The sequence below is a fragment of the Tyto alba genome, unplaced genomic scaffold (assembly GCF_018691265.1).
Source record: "Tyto alba isolate M040663 unplaced genomic scaffold, T.alba_DEE_v4.0 Super-Scaffold_21, whole genome shotgun sequence".
NCBI classification, from domain to species: Eukaryota; Metazoa; Chordata; class Aves; order Strigiformes; family Tytonidae; genus Tyto; species Tyto alba.
Window position 1 is genome coordinate 15,994,854 of NW_024881295.1, and position 19,161 is coordinate 16,014,014.

The 19,161-nt window shown below is 43.2% G+C and overlaps 1 protein-coding gene across 6 annotated transcripts in view; it reads right to left on the bottom strand.

Moving 5' to 3' along the window:
• Positions 1 to 19,061, bottom strand: part of IL17RA (interleukin 17 receptor A) — a 27,782-nt gene extending 8,721 nt beyond the window's left edge. For 5 of the 6 annotated variants that reach the window (XM_032986296.2, XM_032986298.2, XM_032986297.2 and 2 more), the window contains exons 1-7: positions 17,780 to 17,986; positions 8,777 to 8,801; positions 5,745 to 5,888; positions 4,409 to 4,533; positions 3,245 to 3,371; positions 1,170 to 1,217; positions 927 to 1,084 (exon numbers count right to left, since the gene is read on the bottom strand). In XM_032986296.2, coding sequence (XP_032842187.2) covers positions 927 to 1,084; positions 1,170 to 1,217; positions 3,245 to 3,371; positions 4,409 to 4,533; positions 5,745 to 5,888; positions 8,777 to 8,801; positions 17,780 to 17,908 — 756 coding nt within the window. In that variant the 5' untranslated portion in view covers positions 17,909 to 17,986. Of the gene's footprint in view, positions 1 to 926; positions 1,085 to 1,169; positions 1,218 to 3,244; positions 3,372 to 4,408; positions 4,534 to 5,744; positions 5,889 to 8,776; positions 8,802 to 17,779; positions 17,987 to 18,463 lie in introns of those variants that run through there. The other variant, XM_032986299.2, reaches the window with a different exon arrangement.
• Positions 19,062 to 19,161: the final 100 nt, after the last annotated feature.

Genomic DNA, 19,161 nt, shown 5'->3' on the forward strand with positions numbered 1-19,161 from the left:
TAATGTGTAAACATTAACAAGCTTCCTTGTTTAATTAAAACCAGCTATCAACATTGCTGCTTCTGACACTAGAGCAAGACAAATAAGTTGCCCTTGTTACCTGCTATATACAATCAGTATCATGATAATCTAAATATATTCTTTACAATGAGGTTAGCAAATACATACTCCAAGATGAGGTATATTCCTCTCTATCAGGGAAATATGCACACAGCTGTACCAGCTGCATCAGTAATAACACATATCAGTGCATGCAGTACAAAGGGGTTTAAGTGTGGATGGAATGGAAAGATTAAACAAACTAAATGCTAATATACCTGCCCTCCCCCCAAGGAAGGGCGGGGACCAGTATCAAATATTCAGCATTTCTCCTCCCTCAGATGCCCAAAGGGGAACATTTCTTATGTCAGAAGACACTCTGGATCTACTTTAAGCTTCTCAACAACACAGACTGTAAGACCTACAGGAATTGATTCTCAGTTTGATGGAAACATCTGTTAAAAAACCACTCATTCTCTTGATCTAAAAAAAATTAATCAACACCTCCCCTCCCTCCCGCCATCACATTTGATAAACTACTTCAACGATTTATTGAAACTTTCCACATCAATTTTGGTCATTTTATTTAGTCTTATCCCTCACGCATTGGCTTGGCAAATGTAATAAAAGCCCAGATAGTCAGATATCAAATTTTGTTTTTCTTTGCAGATGTTTACAGACTGCTCCATGCATTATAAAACCTCTTTTTGATCTTTTATCCAACAAATTCCTGAAATAAAGTTCCTCTTTCCAAAGGCAATTAAAAATCTGTGAAAATAATTCCTTGAAAATTGCTGTTCAGGTGCATTTGTTACATCTCCTTGATCATGTCTCCAAGTTCTTGTTTAGCAACCATTTAAATGGATATAATTTAGGAAGGTAGTTACCTCAGTGAAATCACGTGTGATCATTTTACACTTCTTTTCATTCAGGAAACTGGTCACATGAATTTGGTATCGGGCTGACTCCATCCATGGATTAAAGCTCACAAGTAGAGTTGTATCATCTAGAATTTTACCTTGGATCCTGGGCTCCCACAAACTGCCTAGAAGTAGTGCAGATATTCCCAAGTTTCTCAACTGTCAGAAATATTTCAACAGAGCATCCATGTCTACATGACTATTTTTTACCTGTCTTTATACATGGGACGGTTCTTTTCATCAGAGAGTCCTTGCAGTCTGCAAGAAAGATCATCAGTGACTAGTCAGAAACACTGTACTTCCAGTTAGAAAAAAATACCCATTTTCTTATCAGAATCCAGACACCTAATCAAGACCTTCTTGACCAGTTCCTTTGTTCCAAAGCAGTAGCAAAATTCTGCAGCAGAATAGTACTGGTTTCCAGTGTATAAACTAACCCATCCACTGATGTTACCACTGATGTTATATTTGCAGGGTTGTTTGTGGGTTTTTTGGTTTGTTTGTGTGCTGTTTTTTTTGTTTGTTTGTTTTTGTTTTTCCCCCAAAGATAATAAGAAAAGACTAGAAACATACAATACTTATTATAATAAGTAATATTTGACAGCCCTTGCTAATGTAAGACTTGTGTAAGAGGCTCACAGTGGAATTAAAACTTTGTATTGATCTCTGGACCTTGAGAGTGCCACAGGGATAGATTCTTCCCAAAGCAGTCTACCCCAGGAAAACTAGGACACTGGAATCTTTCTTGATCCCAAAACACTCTTCCACATTTATAACGCTCTTCGTTTCATTTAACAGACTGACCCTGCTCTTTGGGAGTTTTTTAAGAGTCAAATCCAGAGTTACATCTTCAACATTTAGCAAAGCGGGATTTACAAGACTCAGCCTAAACTATGTCTCTCCTCTAGGGTTTGGACAAAGGAAAAGGAACAACTCTCTTCTTAAATAGCTGAAATAAAACACTGCAGATGTTAAACTTCCAACTTTCAAAGTTGGAAAATTTGCAGTGCCCCTGTAATTCACATGTAAGCTCTAATCAACAAAGTTGCCTGCAACTGCTGAGCTTGAGACAATGCATTAGGTTTCTGAAGAACAGTGGAGGATAAAACCCAGGCAGTTCTTAGAGTGACCAGGTATAAAGAAGAAAAACAGGGCTGAAAACCAAGTGCCCCCTCCTCTCCCTTTCCAGCTCACATTGACTGACACACCACATGCTTTGCCATTTTATAATTACAAAGTCACGTTGACAACTATAAGCAAGTTAAAAAGAAAATTATGAACCAGTTTTCAAGCTCTGTATTGACTGCCAAATATTTATAAACTAGTCAGTGCAGCCAGAGGGCACTACAGATGCTCAGCATCTTTGGGGAAAACCACAAAAACTCTTTTTAGTTATAGGAAAATTTTCACATACACAAGAAAGTGTCAGGCACTCAGCTCTATCAAGTTTCTTTGTAACTTATGCCTAACCGTGCCTTTAAAATCAAACTTTACATGTCTAAGATTTAATACTAGAAGTCAAACTTTACTCCTTCCGATTTGGAAATTCTGGCCTGTACTTCCAGCTTTCCCAAGCAGAGGGGCAACTTCAAAAGATTCCAAATTAAGTAAAAGCAGCCATAATAGTCATCAGAGAGCATGAAAGATTACAGACCCGTTCATGTAGATGAAAGATCTTTGTGCCTGCTCCACTGATGACATTTCAGCAACAAAACACAGGAGATGTAACTTACCTTCAAACAGCCCCTCAGAGAGGCACCTACATTAGTTTTCAGGTTTAACTATGAATTTCTCTTTAGCCACAGCTGTAGCAGAATTCTTGACAAGCTACAAATGCAATTTCTCAGAAATCAGAGGTTCAAGTCCAAGACTTTGTCCAGCTTTCCAGAGAGGATATAAAAATTTTGTAGCAATATCTTCCATGCAGGAACTAGTCAACCAGAATCAAAGGGTCTGTCCTTCACAGAGTAGTCCCTCCACATGCACCTTATTTCAAGCAGAGATTTAACAAAATCTTGGACACAGGATCCAAGAACAAGGATGGTAACTTGTAGCACAAATGATATATGCATTTTGGATATATACCATAAGGGTATTGTAGATAAGACTAGTACCATGGACTTTCTAAACAGTAATATTCAGGAAGGACAACAGGTTTTTATAATACTGGCCCCCTATTGCAAAACTTGCTCACAGTTCACAGATCTGGTCTGTACCTAACCCACAGGTCCACAAACCATCATAGTCCTAAACTCAAGGCCTAAGTGAGCGAGAACACCTCTTACCAGGCATTGTGAGAGACATGGACTTGCAATTGTAGTCTCCATTTACATCCAGTTTAGGCAGGTGGTAGACAGTCACTTGGTAAGTCTGGCCAGGTTCCACTTCAAAACGGTCAAAAGTGAAATTCCACTGAAAACAAAACACATTCATAAGGACTTAAAACAAGAATGTTGTTCTATAAAGGCACTGAAATTAACAGCTGACTTGGCCCTGTTCCACTGTGTTCCCTCATCCCATATGACCCTTTTTCTGAAGCTTATCTACAAAAAAAAAAAAAAAAATGGAACTGAAACATATTAAATGTACAGTCCCTTGGTCTGTCCTAAATTCTTCTGTTTGGAATGAGAAAAGTACAGTTATTCCTTGAGATCTTTGAGCTGATACAACAATCTTATGCCAAACAACTGTGCAGTTTCCACTAAATTACATTCTGAACTGAAAGGAGATTAGGCTAAAATATGCAGTTTTGAGTCTAGTATGAAACTTGCAGTACTGTGCAAGTGCGAAGCATTTAGAATTGCACTTATATAGTTCTGCCATTCCATACATATCTACTTAAATCTATACCGTTTTCCACATCAGCAATGCTGTGCAAATTCTTAGAGAGGCACTGGCCCCAGATGGTAAGCTAACTATGGCCAAATTCTGCATGGTAAGCAATGAATTCTGGATTCCTCTTGTTCATAAAGGGAGCTGTGGATGCTCAGCGTTTTTCTGATGAGTTTCCTAGACTGAGTGTAAGCTACCAAGGTTGGTGCTTTCCTCCACAGCAAGTGTACAAGAAAGAAGTGGAAGTAAAAGGAACGGTTGAGTTAAAAAGGCTATGCCACTGCTGTTAAGCAGAATGCAAAACCCCCTACAATTATTTGCTTTAAGCAACATCCAGAAGGACGACATGTGCTAGGCATGGAAAGCAGCAATTCTTGAAACCTAAAGGATGGGAAGACTGAAAGAGAAGCCAAGATAAGTAATCAGCTTGCACATGGTTACACACAAGTGTAAAACAAACTGGAAACAACAGCAGGTCTAAAGACCAGTATCTTGATTGTTTTCATCAACTCTCCTAAGCAGTCTGTACTTTTTAATCAATAACCTTGCTGTATGATAGCGAAGGCAGAAACAAACTCACGGACAAGAAAAAGTAGTTTACAGCCCTTTGCACTCACCCGGCCTCCATCCGGACGGACCTGAAGTGTCAAGTTGTTCTGAAAGTCAAACCGGGCGCAGATCTGTTGATTGCTGTTCACTTGCATCACCGCCAGCTCTGCCCCTCGCAGATACCGGATGCTAGCTGCAGGCACAGGGACAGAGACATGCCTGTCTTTTCCTGTCATCTGCACATGTAGAGGTTGCAACCCCCACAGAGATTACACTGTGCCTGGTCTTGTCAGCCTTACTCCTCTGAAGCGCTGAGGATCCCAACACAAAAATAACTGGACATGAAAAAGTGAGTGTGCAGGGTTGACTAACACGGCTTTCAGCTTAAAGATTGTCCTGCATGGCAAGAGCTCATCTGTGCAAATGAAGAGGCAGAGTAGAAGGCAACTTCACTCTTCCAGACACCCTGGCAGTTCCACAGGTTTGGTGTTGTGTTTATCTCTGCCTCTCAAGGCTGCTTCAGGTAGTTTGGGCACTACAGCAAAAATGCTTTTATTTTGGTACAGACAATCCCAATGAGAAAGTTTATAACCATAGGTATGCTAAATGGCTGGGTTACCAGAGTCACACCTGCTTCTACACTACTACAGCTATACTGAGATAATAACTCTGTACAGCCCTCAGACACAGGCCCTGCAGAAGGAAGAAATTAATGTGTTTAATTGTCTTGAATCAGTGCAAAACCATGGACAAGAGCACGCAAGGCAAACATCACAGGCAAAGATATTTGAAGTGTGAGAAAACTTGACTTACTGGTACTCATTTTGGTTCCGGCAATGAGACAATTATTCCTTTATCAAGACACGTGTGCATACAGGAAACCTAAGTCACAAGGACTAGATTACCTGAAATGGGAAGAACTTGCACTGGGTTAACAGCACGTAATTTATTTGTGCTCTCTCAAATTACTTCTCATCTGTTCAGTTTGTAGATATAATTTCTCTGCACGAGGATGCAGCAGTCACTACTATGACCTGAAAAGGCAATGCTTGCAGTGTGAACCTCCTTTCTCCCCTCATTACAGTGGTAAAGGTGCGGGACTCTTGATTCCATTTTTGTCTGCTTTTACCATTTTAAATGCCATTATCCCATACTAGTGGAAACATTTTAAACCCTTGAATATCCAGCACACCCAAAGGCCCAATCCAGTTACCAAGGAAAACCAAAAAACATCCCCCAAAACAAACAAAATGAGGCAGCTAAACCCCCAAATTTCAAATGTCTGCTTTCCTGACTAGATCTGTGAAAGACTTCAAGTCACAGTTCTCCTCCATATCCTTACTAGAGCATACCTAATTCCTCTGCTACATGTTCACATTGAACAACCAACCAACCACCACTTACCATCAGTGGCCACTTTCCATTCTATTCGAAGCACAGGGAGCAGTTTTCCATCTATCTGACGGAAAACGTCAGAAGAGACATTAAGACTGCTTGGAGCAGAAGGAGTCCACTTGGACTGGAGCCAGCTCGCCTCCATGCAGGTACCTGTCCAACAAATGAAAGCCACCATTTAGAGTAGGGCCAATGAAGCTCTGCTAAATTGCAATTATGAGATGTCTATCCTTTGGGTCAAGGTTAACTAGAGGGCAAAACTGGGTGACAGACTGCTTCACAGTTCAGATGGGCAGTTTTCAGCATGTGAGTACTTTATAAATTGCCTGTAATATTCTGAACTCACTCATTCTAGTAACTTACACTTCTTCTTTTCCTTAAAATCCATTAGTAATTATCACAATCAATGTAGTCAGGCTAAACAGGTCAAGTGAGTTTACTCAAGATCTCCTGCAGCAAGTCTGTATCTTGCTGCTGAAACAGACCTATGCTAGAAGGCTAATACTCATTTCCAGCCTTCCAATTATAAGAATTCCGTCAGATACCCAGGGAAATTGTTCCAATAGTTACTTCCTGTTTAGAAAGTGTCTACTTCTAATTTGAATATACACCTGAATTTAGATTCCAACAACTGCTTGTTATGCCTTTCCTAAGCTAATGAGCTCTCTGGACAGAAAAATGATGTATGCTAGTCAATACTGTGTTAGGGAAAACTGTTCCTGTAATCTCATCAGAAAATGAAATCAGGTATGACATGCATTAGACAGACATGATCTACTTTGACTTCTGTAAGACATTTGATTTATCAGAGCATATTAAAAATAGCTTTGCCGAATACCAGTGAAGCACAAACACAGGAAGAACTAGGCTGACAAATCAAGGAGGAGTTGTAAGTGGGAAATCATTACTGTTTAAATGTCTTAAATAGCTCTGTGGGGGTGAGCGTAGGCCCAATGCTATGCATCTTTATAAAAAATATCAATCTAGAAGTAAATCTAAAATATGTGATGATAGAGCATATGATAACTGTCAGACTTGAGGGGAAGGGAAGGCAGAATTGCCAACAAACCCAAATCTGTGTCACTTTGTATACTGGACCCATTCAGACAAAATACTTCTTAACACACTGTAAGATACATCTAAGCACATGTAGTGTAGGCTATATTTACCTAATAAGAACTTATAATAGTATTTGTAACAGTACTGCTGAAAAACTAGCAGAAAAACTAATGAACATGAGCTGTGTCATACAATCTGTGAATCATATGAATAGGCTAGTGTGATCACTGAATATGTTTAAAAAGAAGGAAGAAAATAAGAGGTAAAATGATTATACAGGCTTTGGAGAGATCAGTATGATATTATTTAGCTACTTGTTGCATCCACAATAAACCACTGTAATACTGAAAAGAGAACAATGAAGAGCAAGAGAATAAATCTGTAGGTTGAACTCCTCAAAAGCAGAACATGTTTTGCTACCAGTTTCAGCTGATAGAAATCCATGTTGCTAATGAAAGGTTGCTCTCTTGGCTACATTTTCCACATATTCCCCTGCACGATTTCAAACAATCACGGGGCTGTGTGATGATTTGGTTCATAAAAATGACCCACCAAATAGGTATTTCCCCATTTCCTTGGTGGGCTACTCCATCAGGCAGAGCTCGAGGCAGCAGCTCAGCCTGCAGCCCCACGGCCGTTGGCACTGTCACGGGGGAAGCGGTGGGAGCGTGCAGCCTGATGCAGGCAGGACACAGGTAGGAGCAGCACTTTCCCCCCCAGCAGTTTTCCACTGCACTCCACCCCCTGTGCCCCTCCTCTCCAAGTCCACTTTCAGTGGTGGGAGCAGTGGAAAATGGGCACTATCCTTCTTGTGACAGCATTGTTTTAGGCGTAGGAAGTAATTAGACAATCATTCTACCAAAATAATATATATATAGAAAACCTGGTAAGATTAAAGTACCTTTCAGAAAAGTGTACTAAGCACTAAAAAAATTTAATAAATCTCTTCCCTAGAGCACAAAAACATAACAAGAACCATAAGGCAGAATTTAAAACAAATATTCAAATAAGGCAGCATTTCAGTGGTGGAGCTGCAGTTTGTCTTAGCCATGTTGTCAAGCTGTATTCCAATGGCCATCTGCCAGTGGGAAATATGATCCAATCCGATCCCACCCAATCCCTCTCCTGCCAAAAAAGTTTAAAATCTGATTATTTTCATCATAGTAATCTCCCTGATCTGGCATGCCAAGCATGGCTACAAAAATACTTGTGCCAGTATGATACAGGGTTGGGCACTGAGGCAGAAAGGAGCCTGCTCAGAACAGCAACTGCAAAGAAAGGCCAAGGAGTTCTGCAGCACTATCCAGACACCTCCGTGTACCAGACAGACAGATGCAAAACATTCTCCTTTTTTCTTTTTAAGGACAGTACCCATAATTATTCTAAAGTGATTCAGATGTGTATCATTGCTAGGACTTGACCCCTTACATGTCATATGTCCGATATATTTGTTCAGTGGGACTTACAGTAACTCTAGTTTTCTTTTCCAAATCATAGAATCATTTAGGTTAGAAAAGACCTTTAAGATTAAGTTAATTCACTGGACTTTATGCCCGATAATTTACATTACTTTCTCTCAGCTGCACCCCTTTATGCCCCTTTTTAAATTCTAGTGCATACAATAATTTTTCATCAAGTGCTATCATAGATACAATAGCTTGTAATGAATGTTTACTGAAAACCTTGTCATAAAATTCCTGTTTCTTTAAAAATTGACCATCCCAGCTTTAAATAGACACTAAACAAGTTGAGTTGTGTTCCACCCAACCCACCCTCAAACTCTATCCTGAAAAAGACTGAATTTCCCATTCCTCTTTTAGCTGGAGCTGATTATGGATCAAACCAAAACTCCCAAAGCAAAGCATGATAGCAGTGCTTCACACCTCTCTGATTCTAGCATGACGAACTTGCTGTATGAACTTAGTTTAAAAAGAAAAATGCACGATCTGATGAGAAAATCACAAAGAAAAAAAAATACTTACTGTTTCTTACAAGGCAGTTTAAATCCTATGGGGAGAAAAGAACAAGAATATTACTTTCAGAATAGAAACTGGATTGACAGTAATCTACTTCTGCTTGGTGGAAGGAAGAAAACAAGTAAGTGCATCGTGACGCATACAAACTGGAAGAATTAACCATCAGGAAACATTGCACAAAGTTGTTAATCAAAAAAAAATAAAGGAAGGACACAGGGCATGAAACCTATGCACACCTGAACTGTGTATGTAACAACAGTAGTTGCAATAATGGAATTAAATTGAAGAGAGGCAAAAACGCAACACGATGCAACACGATATTAAAAACCTTCCAAAATCCAGGACTGCGAAAATAGAAAACAGTGTGACATGAAAGACCGCTTGAAGTAGATGGGTATGTTTTTTTAAACACCACTGGTAACACTTGCAAGGTGACTGGAAGCATGAGCCCTCTGCAGCTGGGCTCGCTGCTGGAGCACGTACTGCCTACTGCAGGGCATCCCCAAACAGAAAGCCTACGTCAGTCATGGCTGGTGTTTTTTCTGATGCCACCTAAGAAGCAGGGAAGGGAAAAGACAACATTCAGTAAGTGCTGGGCTTTCAAGTGGCATAGGATGAGTTCATTTGCTAGACATATATTTGAGAGGCAACACATGAAGGAAAAAAAAAAATAATCAGAATTAGACTCTTTCATATTAATGATAAAGATGTCCTGAACATAAAGAAGCAACTGGAAGTTATGTGGGCTCTGCCTGGCTTCTGCCAGGTATGTTTTGTTTATACTGGAAGACCCCATGGTCACCCAGAAAAAGCATGTAACCTTGCTTGGTTAACGTGACACAAAATCCTAGCGATAAGGATGTTTTAAGTTTTCACTGACTTTGTAAATCAAGATGAGGGTTAGGTTTCCTCCCACTCATTTTCTATGCCTTGACATACAAAGGTGAATATTTCTGTCACACTGTTGACACAATATAATTCATTCCAGTGGAGGAGGCAAGGCAGCAGGGTTTTTAACCTCTCTGCAACTTGTTACGGTCAACTCCACGTGTATTTGAGGCTTAGCTTATTAATGCTGTGTAGCCATGGCTATCCAGGGTTATATTTACATTTTCAGGGATGGGTGCTTGAAAAAGGCAACCGTGCCCTTTCGGTAGTGAACACGCCCTCCAGTGTGGCATGGAAAGCTTGAAGTTTCACAGACATGGAGTTGGCATTAGCACCGCTGCCAGAGGCGCAGCCCCAGACACGCCAGCACTGCAGCCTGCCCTGCGCTGGCACCTGGCTACGGCCTGAACCCCACTCAAGGGCAGGGAGGGAGGTCAGCTGTGAACCACATCTTCTGCCCTGCTGCATCTCTGCTCCTGCTTCCAGGGGAGAAGCTGGGAACAAACCACCAGGCCTGAGGAGCAAGGTGGGCACTGCTCTTTCACAGCTGTGCTAGCTTTTGTCTGCTTATAACAGGACAGAATTACATGCTGCTGCCTTTAAAGAAATCTTAGTGAAGGCAAAACATCACATTAATCAGCTTCCTATTGTTTGAAGGAAATACCAAGTTTAAGCAATTGATGAAATAAGATATCATACAAGCTGTGCCAAGAAACCAATTTCAAACGTGAACGGAGTTCTACTGACTATGAAAAAAAATACTTCAGACATTAATGCTCACATTTCAGCTAATGCATCTGTATTCCTACAAACCTTGAGTGAAAGCAGGCAGATTTGGCATTAAGCTCCTCATGCTTATATAAAAAATAAAACCTGAAAATCTCTTCCAGTTTTTTGTTACACAAGTCAAAACAATACACAGGTATAAATTCAGTCTTCAGGCACCCTTCACAAGAAATACATCTACACTCCAATCAGTCATGTTACAAATGTACTCAAGATATAGGTATATTGAAAAAGATTCAATGCGATATTCAAGTTGTGTAATTCTGACCAACTTTATTATTGTTTAGGAAACATTTCAATCAGTTCAAAGGAAGGAATCTGCCTTATTGGCCACCTTGAACTTCTAAATATACACAAATCTATGTAACACTTTGAGAACAGAACTTTTCCTACCAGCCAGCTAGCAACGTTGTATTTTTCAAAATGAAATCATCCTTGGTGCACTAAGTTAGGACTAAGGCAACATCCCACAGTCAGAACAAATATTCTGATTACTTTTCACTACTAATAAAAGTTTCTTTTATAAAGGAGGAGGGAAGGGCGATAAACAGTGACACACTTAACCTTTCCTTGCCATTCTCCCACCCTGTTCTCTTCCTTTTTCTCTCCCTGACCACCAGGTGTTAGCAGCTCACCTGCAGAAACAACCCACCCTCCTCCTTAATCTTTGCTCTGGATCTTCTTGAAGTTCTCAACTCACTGTTGGATCCCCAGCCTCCCTGCTAGGTTGTGGCCCTAACAACTCTGGAAACACCCAAACAGGGTCTTGCTAGATGGGAGTCTTGAGATAAAAGCAGTCCCAAAAGCTGTGTAGCAGTGCCTTGCATGGGGCAGAAAAGCTCTAACATAACCCAAAGCAAAATAAATCTATAAACTTAATGTCAATATGTAAGGACATGTAAGAGGTACTTTTCACTATTTTTGTTGTGCTCAAAAGGTCAAGCCTGCCACAACTAGGGGAATCAGCCTGATGAATTTGCATACAAATACCAATTTAGTCTGAACTGTACTTTCACAATTACATTGCAGCTAATTATTGCAGACAAATGTACAGACAAGTCCTCCACAGAGTATTTAGATCCCGTCAGACTTAAGAAAAACTTGTTACAAGTATAGTTTATGGAAATATTACTGCAACTTTGTACCTCCCAAATCAGGTTTCTTTCTCCCTCCTCCCTGTCCTGAAACACTCCCACATAGCATCTGCAACCTAAATCCTTTGATAATGGAAAAATCCTAGAAAGCAAGCAAGCAAATGCTGATTAAACCAAAGCAAAACTAGCTAAATCACAATGACTGAAAAAGAGAAAAATACAAATTGTAACTGCCAGTATGGAAAAACAGATTCAGCTATAAAAAAGATCACTCCTAACACTTCAAATGCTTAATTAGACTTTCTTAGGTAAATGATTTAAGCTGACAATGCCCCTTGCATAAACAGATGCAGTGGCTTTGTCTGGGATGGAGTTAATTTTCTTCACAGCAGCTGGTATGGTGCTGTGCTTTGGATTTGTGACCAAAACAATGTTGATAACACAGGGATGTTTTAGTTGTTGCTGAATGGTGCTTACACAGCATCAAGGCCTTTTCTGTTTCTTACACTGCTCCCACCAAGCACATAGGCTGGGGGTGCACAAAAATTTGGGAGGGGACACAGCCAGGACCCCTGACCTCAGCTGACTAAAGGGATACCCCAGACCATATGACACTGTGCTCAGCAATAATGCTCAGCTACATGGGGAAGGAGGAAGGGGAAAACCACAGAGTTACAGCGTTTGTCTTCCCAAGTAACTGTTATGCATGATGAAGCCCTGCTTTCCTGGGGATGGCCAAACATCTGCCTGCTGATGGAAAGTAGCAAATGAATTTTGCTTTGTTTGCATGCAACTGTCTTTATCTCAATTCACAAGTTCTCTTGCTTCTGCCCTTACAATTCTCTCCCCATCCCACTGCAGAAGAAAGTGAGTGGCTGTGTGGGGCTGAGCTCCTGGTTGGGTTGAACCCTCAACAGGCAAAAAACCCCCCAAAAGGCTACTAACCATCAGTTTTTGTTTGTAATTCAATGACTTCTGTTAAAACCTATTACTGAATATTCAGCAATTTTGTCCTTGTTCTGTTGCAGTTATCAGTAATTATTGTAAATCGCATCATGATAATGCCCTTATTTATATAAGGCATTATTTGCCTGAAGAGCAGCAACATCTGCTTTCATTTGAGTGCTGGTGTTCCTGTTTATTAGCAGATAAGACATGGTTAAATGAGGAAGTGATGCATTTCCCCTTTTTTGTTTTATGATCAATATGAATATTGAACCAGCACAGCATATAAATGGATTCTCTCTTCTTCCAGGCCTATTGTCCCAGGTAAAGTGTTCACAATGACGTTCAGAGCATTGATGAGACTGTTATGCTTCTGACATTCATTAGAAGGCCAAGAGCTTAATCGGTTGATGAGGATTCAGGACTGAAATTTGACAATTAAGATATCTTACCTTTCAACACCAGGTTTCTATGGGGACAAATAGCAGCTTTTCTGGTGCGTCAGTGTTCCCCAGCCCCACTCAGAATTTTCAAAGGGCTACCTACAAGTGCTTTTTTCCTACCCCACACTAGCCTGTTCACCTGCTGTGCAAGTAACCTTTTTTGTGTGTTGGAGTGTTTTAAGCCACCATCAGTTAGTTAAGAATTTAGCAGGTTTACCACAAGAAGCAGGGAAGGATTCTCCCACCATAGGGCAGCCTGCACCAACTCGTTGGCCCACCCCCTTCCTAGTCCCTAAAGCACTACAGGGATGACCCAATAGCCAAAAATGCTCAGAACAACAATTCATCCAGTCGGGAAGTCCTCACTGTTGGCATAAGGAAGCAAAGATAACAGAAGGAGAAGATAAGGCCACAATGCAGGTGGAGATATAACAACCCCGAAGGATATCTAGAAAGAAGTCACCATGAAAACCCTCATCTCCTTTTTGGATACTGTCCAGGTGAATGGGGCTGGGCTGGGCTGCAGCTGAGGGCACACTTTTATACCAAGAAAGCATAATACCAGAGAATGACATCCAAAATCCAGGAAGCAATTAAAGAAAGACAAGTCAGTTTTGCAGTAAAATAAGTGGACTAATTCCAGGCCTGCACTGACTACCTCTTCAGCACCAGGGAGAATACTTGCTGGTTTTCCCTTGTCCAACCAACCCAAACCTTATCTGATGCATTGGCTCATTTAGAGTGCTTTAGCAAAGCTGTGGTCAGCAGAAGTACTTAGCCTAGTTTCCCTGTGTGAGCAAGCACAAATTTAGATGATACAATAAAAACAAAATTACAGTGATGATTGTTTCTGCTCACCCACATAAAGCTAGAAGCATGTAAGGAGTACTGACAGAACTGAGATGTGTGTCACTCCACATACATCAGACAAGCAGACAAATGGGAGGAGAAGGAACAAAAATTATGAGCTCCACAGGAAAGTTGAAGTTGGAGCCCACAGCCAGACAACATGCTCTGCACATTATTATAGAAGAGGCAGCTTAAACTGAGATGTTCTCATCAGCTTCCTATTGCCTTTCAGGCCCAACAAGCAAAGCTACAGACATGGGAGGCATAAATACGAGAACAAGATGATTGTGAGGTGATGCCCAGAACTATTATCAGCAGAAAAGGACAGACACAGTCAACTCTTCATGTTTACTTCCCATATAATCACAGAACACTAAGCAACTGTTTCTTTCATTCTTTTTTCCCAAGATTTTTCTTGCTTTTGACATAAAAAAAGAACAGACCATGTGCCACAGAGAATCATAAAAATCCGAACAAAAAAACCCCAAAACAAACGAACAGGGAACTGATTAACAGCACCATGCCATAACAATTAGATTAACAGGAGGCCAAGATTTCCCAGCAGAATGCTGTGGAAGCTAGCAAGAAACTGGCATGAGTTGGGCAAGCATCCAGTTTTCCATTAAAGAGCAGCTGCTGAACAGAAAGGGCTCCAGCTTTCCAGAATCTGCCTCTCACCTATGACCCATTCTACGTATCTTCTGGGGCTTGGCCAATTTGAAGTTTACTGTAGTTTTCCTTTCCTGATTTCCTTAGTTAAAACAAGCAGAAAACAATAGAGTATGAACACATTACAGGAATAACTGCTGAAAGATGATTTGTTTAAGGCTGGTAGGAAACAACCATCTTTTACAAAATTGTTTATTTTTTTTTTAAGTATTTTTCTTTATAGTTTCTAAGTTTTCTTCTCTTGCCTTCATACAAATTCTCAGCAAAATCAAATTCAAACTCAAAAGTTGAAGTTTCTTCACAAAAATCAGTTTTAAAGTTCTCTTTATCATATTTTGGTAGTTTTGACCACTGATACTTTTTGTGTCAAGAAGTCCAGAAATATTTTAGCAGCACTAAGTGTGACCATGGTTTATGGTAACATTCTGCACAGCAAAAAGATGCCACAGGTGGGGAACGAGAGAAGTTTGTCAATAGCAAAGGCAAAATGAACACATTTGTAAAGGAGGACCAGGAAAAGTCTTCCTTCACAAGCACCATCGCTCATCTTCATGAGAGATGTTATATCAGTTCTCCTCCTGAGACTTTTAGTGAATATCCATCAAGCTGGCAAGATAGATTTTAAGGACCAAACCCTGTACACCTATCCAGCCTTTTAAAGATGGCAGGGTTATAAACACTGCATTCCCCCAGGACACTGAGGTATGCCGTGCCATGAAACAGTTGCGGCCCAATGACCCAACACAGTGATTAAACACTTGATTGTGAACAACCAGATGAGTATTTAAGCTGTGGGATGTTTTTTCCCTGTGCATGGAAAAAAACCCCAAAAAACCCCCAAACAAACAAACAAACAAAAAAAACACACACACACAAAAAAAAACCCCAAACAACCCTACCAAAACAAAACAAAAAAACAACCCAAACCTGAACCCTATCTCCCTGCAGATGACATGATCAAGTAACAGTAACTAGAATGAACAGGATTTGCAGATGTGCTATTCAGCCTTACAGCTGAGCCGGTTTGATGGAGCAGTGGTAAATAAGGCCCATTAAATGAATTTCTTGACATTTTAATAAGATGAGATAATGAGCATTTAGTTTTACTTTTACAATTTACAGGTGTCTACCAATACTGATATGACACTTTCCTTCCTTTAAAACTGCCTCTGCCACATGAGAGTTTCGCTAAAAAAAAAAAAAAAAACCACAACTGCTTTTGCTCATCCTGACTTACTCTGAAGCTCAGCAACAGCAGCATGAGTGTGGTGGGTTAGAAAAAGGAAGTGGGTCTTACCAACTCTGCTCAGCAACAGCCTCCCTTTTGAACCACACTGCAGTTACTCACTGGAAGGGTTACTGAATCATCCTCTGAAAACAGTGCAACTGACTGAGAGGGAAGGGGAAATAGTTTTCAACTGTCATAACTTCAGCTGATGGTACTTTTTCCTATATGTGTCAGCAGCTTCACAATTGTTTCTAATCAGGCTGCTCATGGGCTTAAGTCAATTCATAAGTTTCTCTCTATTTTAGAAAACAGCTTATTGAAATAAAAGGCCAAAGTACCAGGTTTACACATTCACTGATCTGTGAGAACAGCCAGACTACATGGCAATGCCTTTCCTCAGGGAAAGTTGGTGATGAACTGGTGAACCCCTCACCAAGTTACTGCGGTTTACGTTCCCTAAAAAAAGAGATACAGCCAGGAAGACACTCAGTCAAAGCCCAAGCATCCAAGGACTCAGAGAAACTCTATAATGTTTTACTCTCAAGCTCTGTGTCACTAATAATGTTTGGGATACCCTAGGTTATGTTAGATGCCCAAGCAATATTGTAATGTCCTCTTTCCCTGTTGCTAAGATTTTGCGTTTTGTAACTCCACAATGCCCAGCCAGCCTTAAGTAAAACTGCAGAAGTGGTCTGTTTTCTTGGGGTATTTTTAAACAGGAGTGAAGGCAGCAGAGCAGAGGTCAGGTAAAACAGGGGCAAGTAGATGGTCAAACATTAGGAAAGGAGGCAGAACAGACAAAGGATAGGAAACACGTACAGGAAAAGATTGTAGAAGCTTTCAACCCAAAGGACACATTTTGATTTACACGTGTCTATAGCTACATCTGATTAGCTGCCTTCACTAGGCTGCTGAGAGTGCATCGTGACATATAGAACTTTCCAGCTTAGAAGACAGCTGCCCATTATCCTGTTTACACAAGCACACCACTATTGTTAACAGAAATAAAAAGCAAAACCAGATCTTTTCATCCTTCTACACACTCTTTACATGTATCTTAGATAAAAAAAAAAAAGCCAAAACGAACTAAACCAAACCCCCAAGACCCCCAGAGAGGGAGACCAGCTAGAAGTTCATACTTTGGGGTGACAAAGTTAGCGGAGATTGGTTAGTTCATTTTTTTTATATAGACACCACATCTACACCTCTTAATCTATACCCTCTCCAGCTGGTTTCACAGGGAGGAAGGGCAATCAAAACCTGCATTTGCAAAATTCCAAGTACATACAACGTTTGTTTAGCTACTCCTTCAGCAGAAATTCCTTGCTTCCTCCTAAAAGCCCCTCAGCTGCGAGGAACAGGTTAAAACATTTAGGACATTAGGCAACCTCGGCTATTAGCAAAGACTCACATCCTGCTCAGTAACTTCAAGCAGTTTTAGCAAATCCCAGCCACGGCCCCTCACAGACGTTAGTGACAGGCGTTTCCTGGCAGCCATCACGCAGCCAGGCTAATTCTGCGGAATTTATAATTCTGGTTCAACATTAAGTTAACGCGGTTATGCGCTGCGCGCCGTTCCCCCGATACATCCAGCCCACGCCAACCACACACCAAGCCCCCCAAAACCGTAGGAAAACAAGCACCGGGGGCGGGGGGGGGGGGGCACCCACTCGGAAGCGGGGACCCGTCCGCGGCCGCCCCCCCCGCTGCCTGCCCGGGCTGTGCGTCCGTCCGTCCGTCCGTCCGTCCGTCCGTCCCCCCCCCCCCCCGCTGCCCGGGCTTCCAGGCTCCGCTTCGGACCGGCTCCGCGAAGGAGCGCTGCCCCCGGCTGGGAGCGAGCCGGATCCGGGGCGTTCGCGGGGGAGCGGGCCCGGGGGAGGGAGACCGCGCCGACCCCCAGCCGGGGACCCGCTCCCTCACCCCAACTTCCAGCCCGTCCCCCGCCTCCAGCCCGCCGGCTCCTCGTCCCTGGGGGGCCGTGGGGAAGCGCGCCACCCCCCGCCCCGCCACACCGGCGGTTGGCGGCGCGATGCACCGTCAGAAGCGGGGGGAAACCCTCGGCCCCCTGCCCCGGCGCCACCGGAGCTCCCGGCCCCGCCGCGCTTACCGGCTGGGAGCAGGTAAAAGGCGGCGCGGCGCTGAGCAGCGGCCGCAGGGCCGCGCCGGCGGGCGGGGCGGAGAAGACGAAGATGAGGAGAAGCAGCAGGAACGGGCGCCGCGACCCCGCGCCCGCCATAGCCCAGCGCCGCCGCCAGCGCCCCGGGGCTTCCGGGCTCCGACCTGGGCGCGGGGCGGGGCCGGCCCTCACCTGAGGAGGGGCCGCGGCGGGGCGGGGGCGGGGGGGTAGGGGCAGGGCCGCGGCCCGGCCCGCCCGCCGCCTGGAACCGCAGGGCCGGCGGTTGTTTCGCCGGGGAGGGCGCGGCCGTTGAGGAGCCGGTGCTGGCGGCCGGCCGGGCCTGCGCCCTCCCCGGCCCTCGCTGCGCGTTGCTGCGAGCCCCGGAGGGACCCCTGAGGGGAGGTGGGGCCGCGTTGGAGGCAGCTCGGCGGGCAGAGGCGGGGGCCGGGGGGAGGCGGGGAGCCGGCGTTAGTCTTCGGTTCACGGGGAAACGCGAGAGGTCTGCGCGCTCATCCTCCCCGCTGCACGCCTCTAGCTTCGGGGGAGTACCGTGAGCGTTAAAACCCGACACCAGCCGCGGCCTGCGACCCCCTAATAAAAAGCGTTACAGGCGTACGCCGTATCTTCCCTGTCGTGGGGCTACGCCAAAGGCATCCGAGTCACAGAGGTGCAAACCTTTTCGCCCGCTCCCGACGCGCCCCGTGTTTCAGCTGGCTCGCAGGTTTCGCGCGGTTCTTCACGCTGCAGCACCCCCACAGCCGGCTTTCACCCCTCTTTTGCTATGGTTTTCACACAAAGCCGTAGCCCGTCCCCGGGGAGCTCAGCCGGGTTTCCAGCTCAGCGAGGTTTTCAGCAAAGCTGAACCGTTCGCTGGGCTTCGACTCGCAGCCGAGAGCGCGGCGGTTTCGTGTGGTTTTTGTGGTGGCAAACATCTAACTGAGGGCTGGTCGGAGCCTGGAGATAGCGAGGTTTCTGGTGACGGTTCTGCCCTTCCAACGCCTCACGCTGATGACATCCGCGGGTTTTAACCACCTCTTCGGCTTTACCATTTTGTGGCGCCGCTAATTAATAGTAGCAGCAAAGCCTGCAGTTCTGACATTTGCGTGCAAGTCAGGGAAAAAAAAAAAAAATAGATATATACACATAATGGAAGAAAAACATTTTTTTTTTTCTTTAGACATTTTGCTCAATCTTAACGCACTTGGATTGAGTACACTGGTTTATAGTGCTGCGATGGGAAATACACTGCTCAGCTGGCATTGCAGCGCAATTGCTTGATATCCATGGTAGAATAAATTTGTTCAATCGAAAAGTAAATGCGTGGTATGTTACTTATTATCGTCCCATTAGCTTAATGGCTTATGTATTTACTA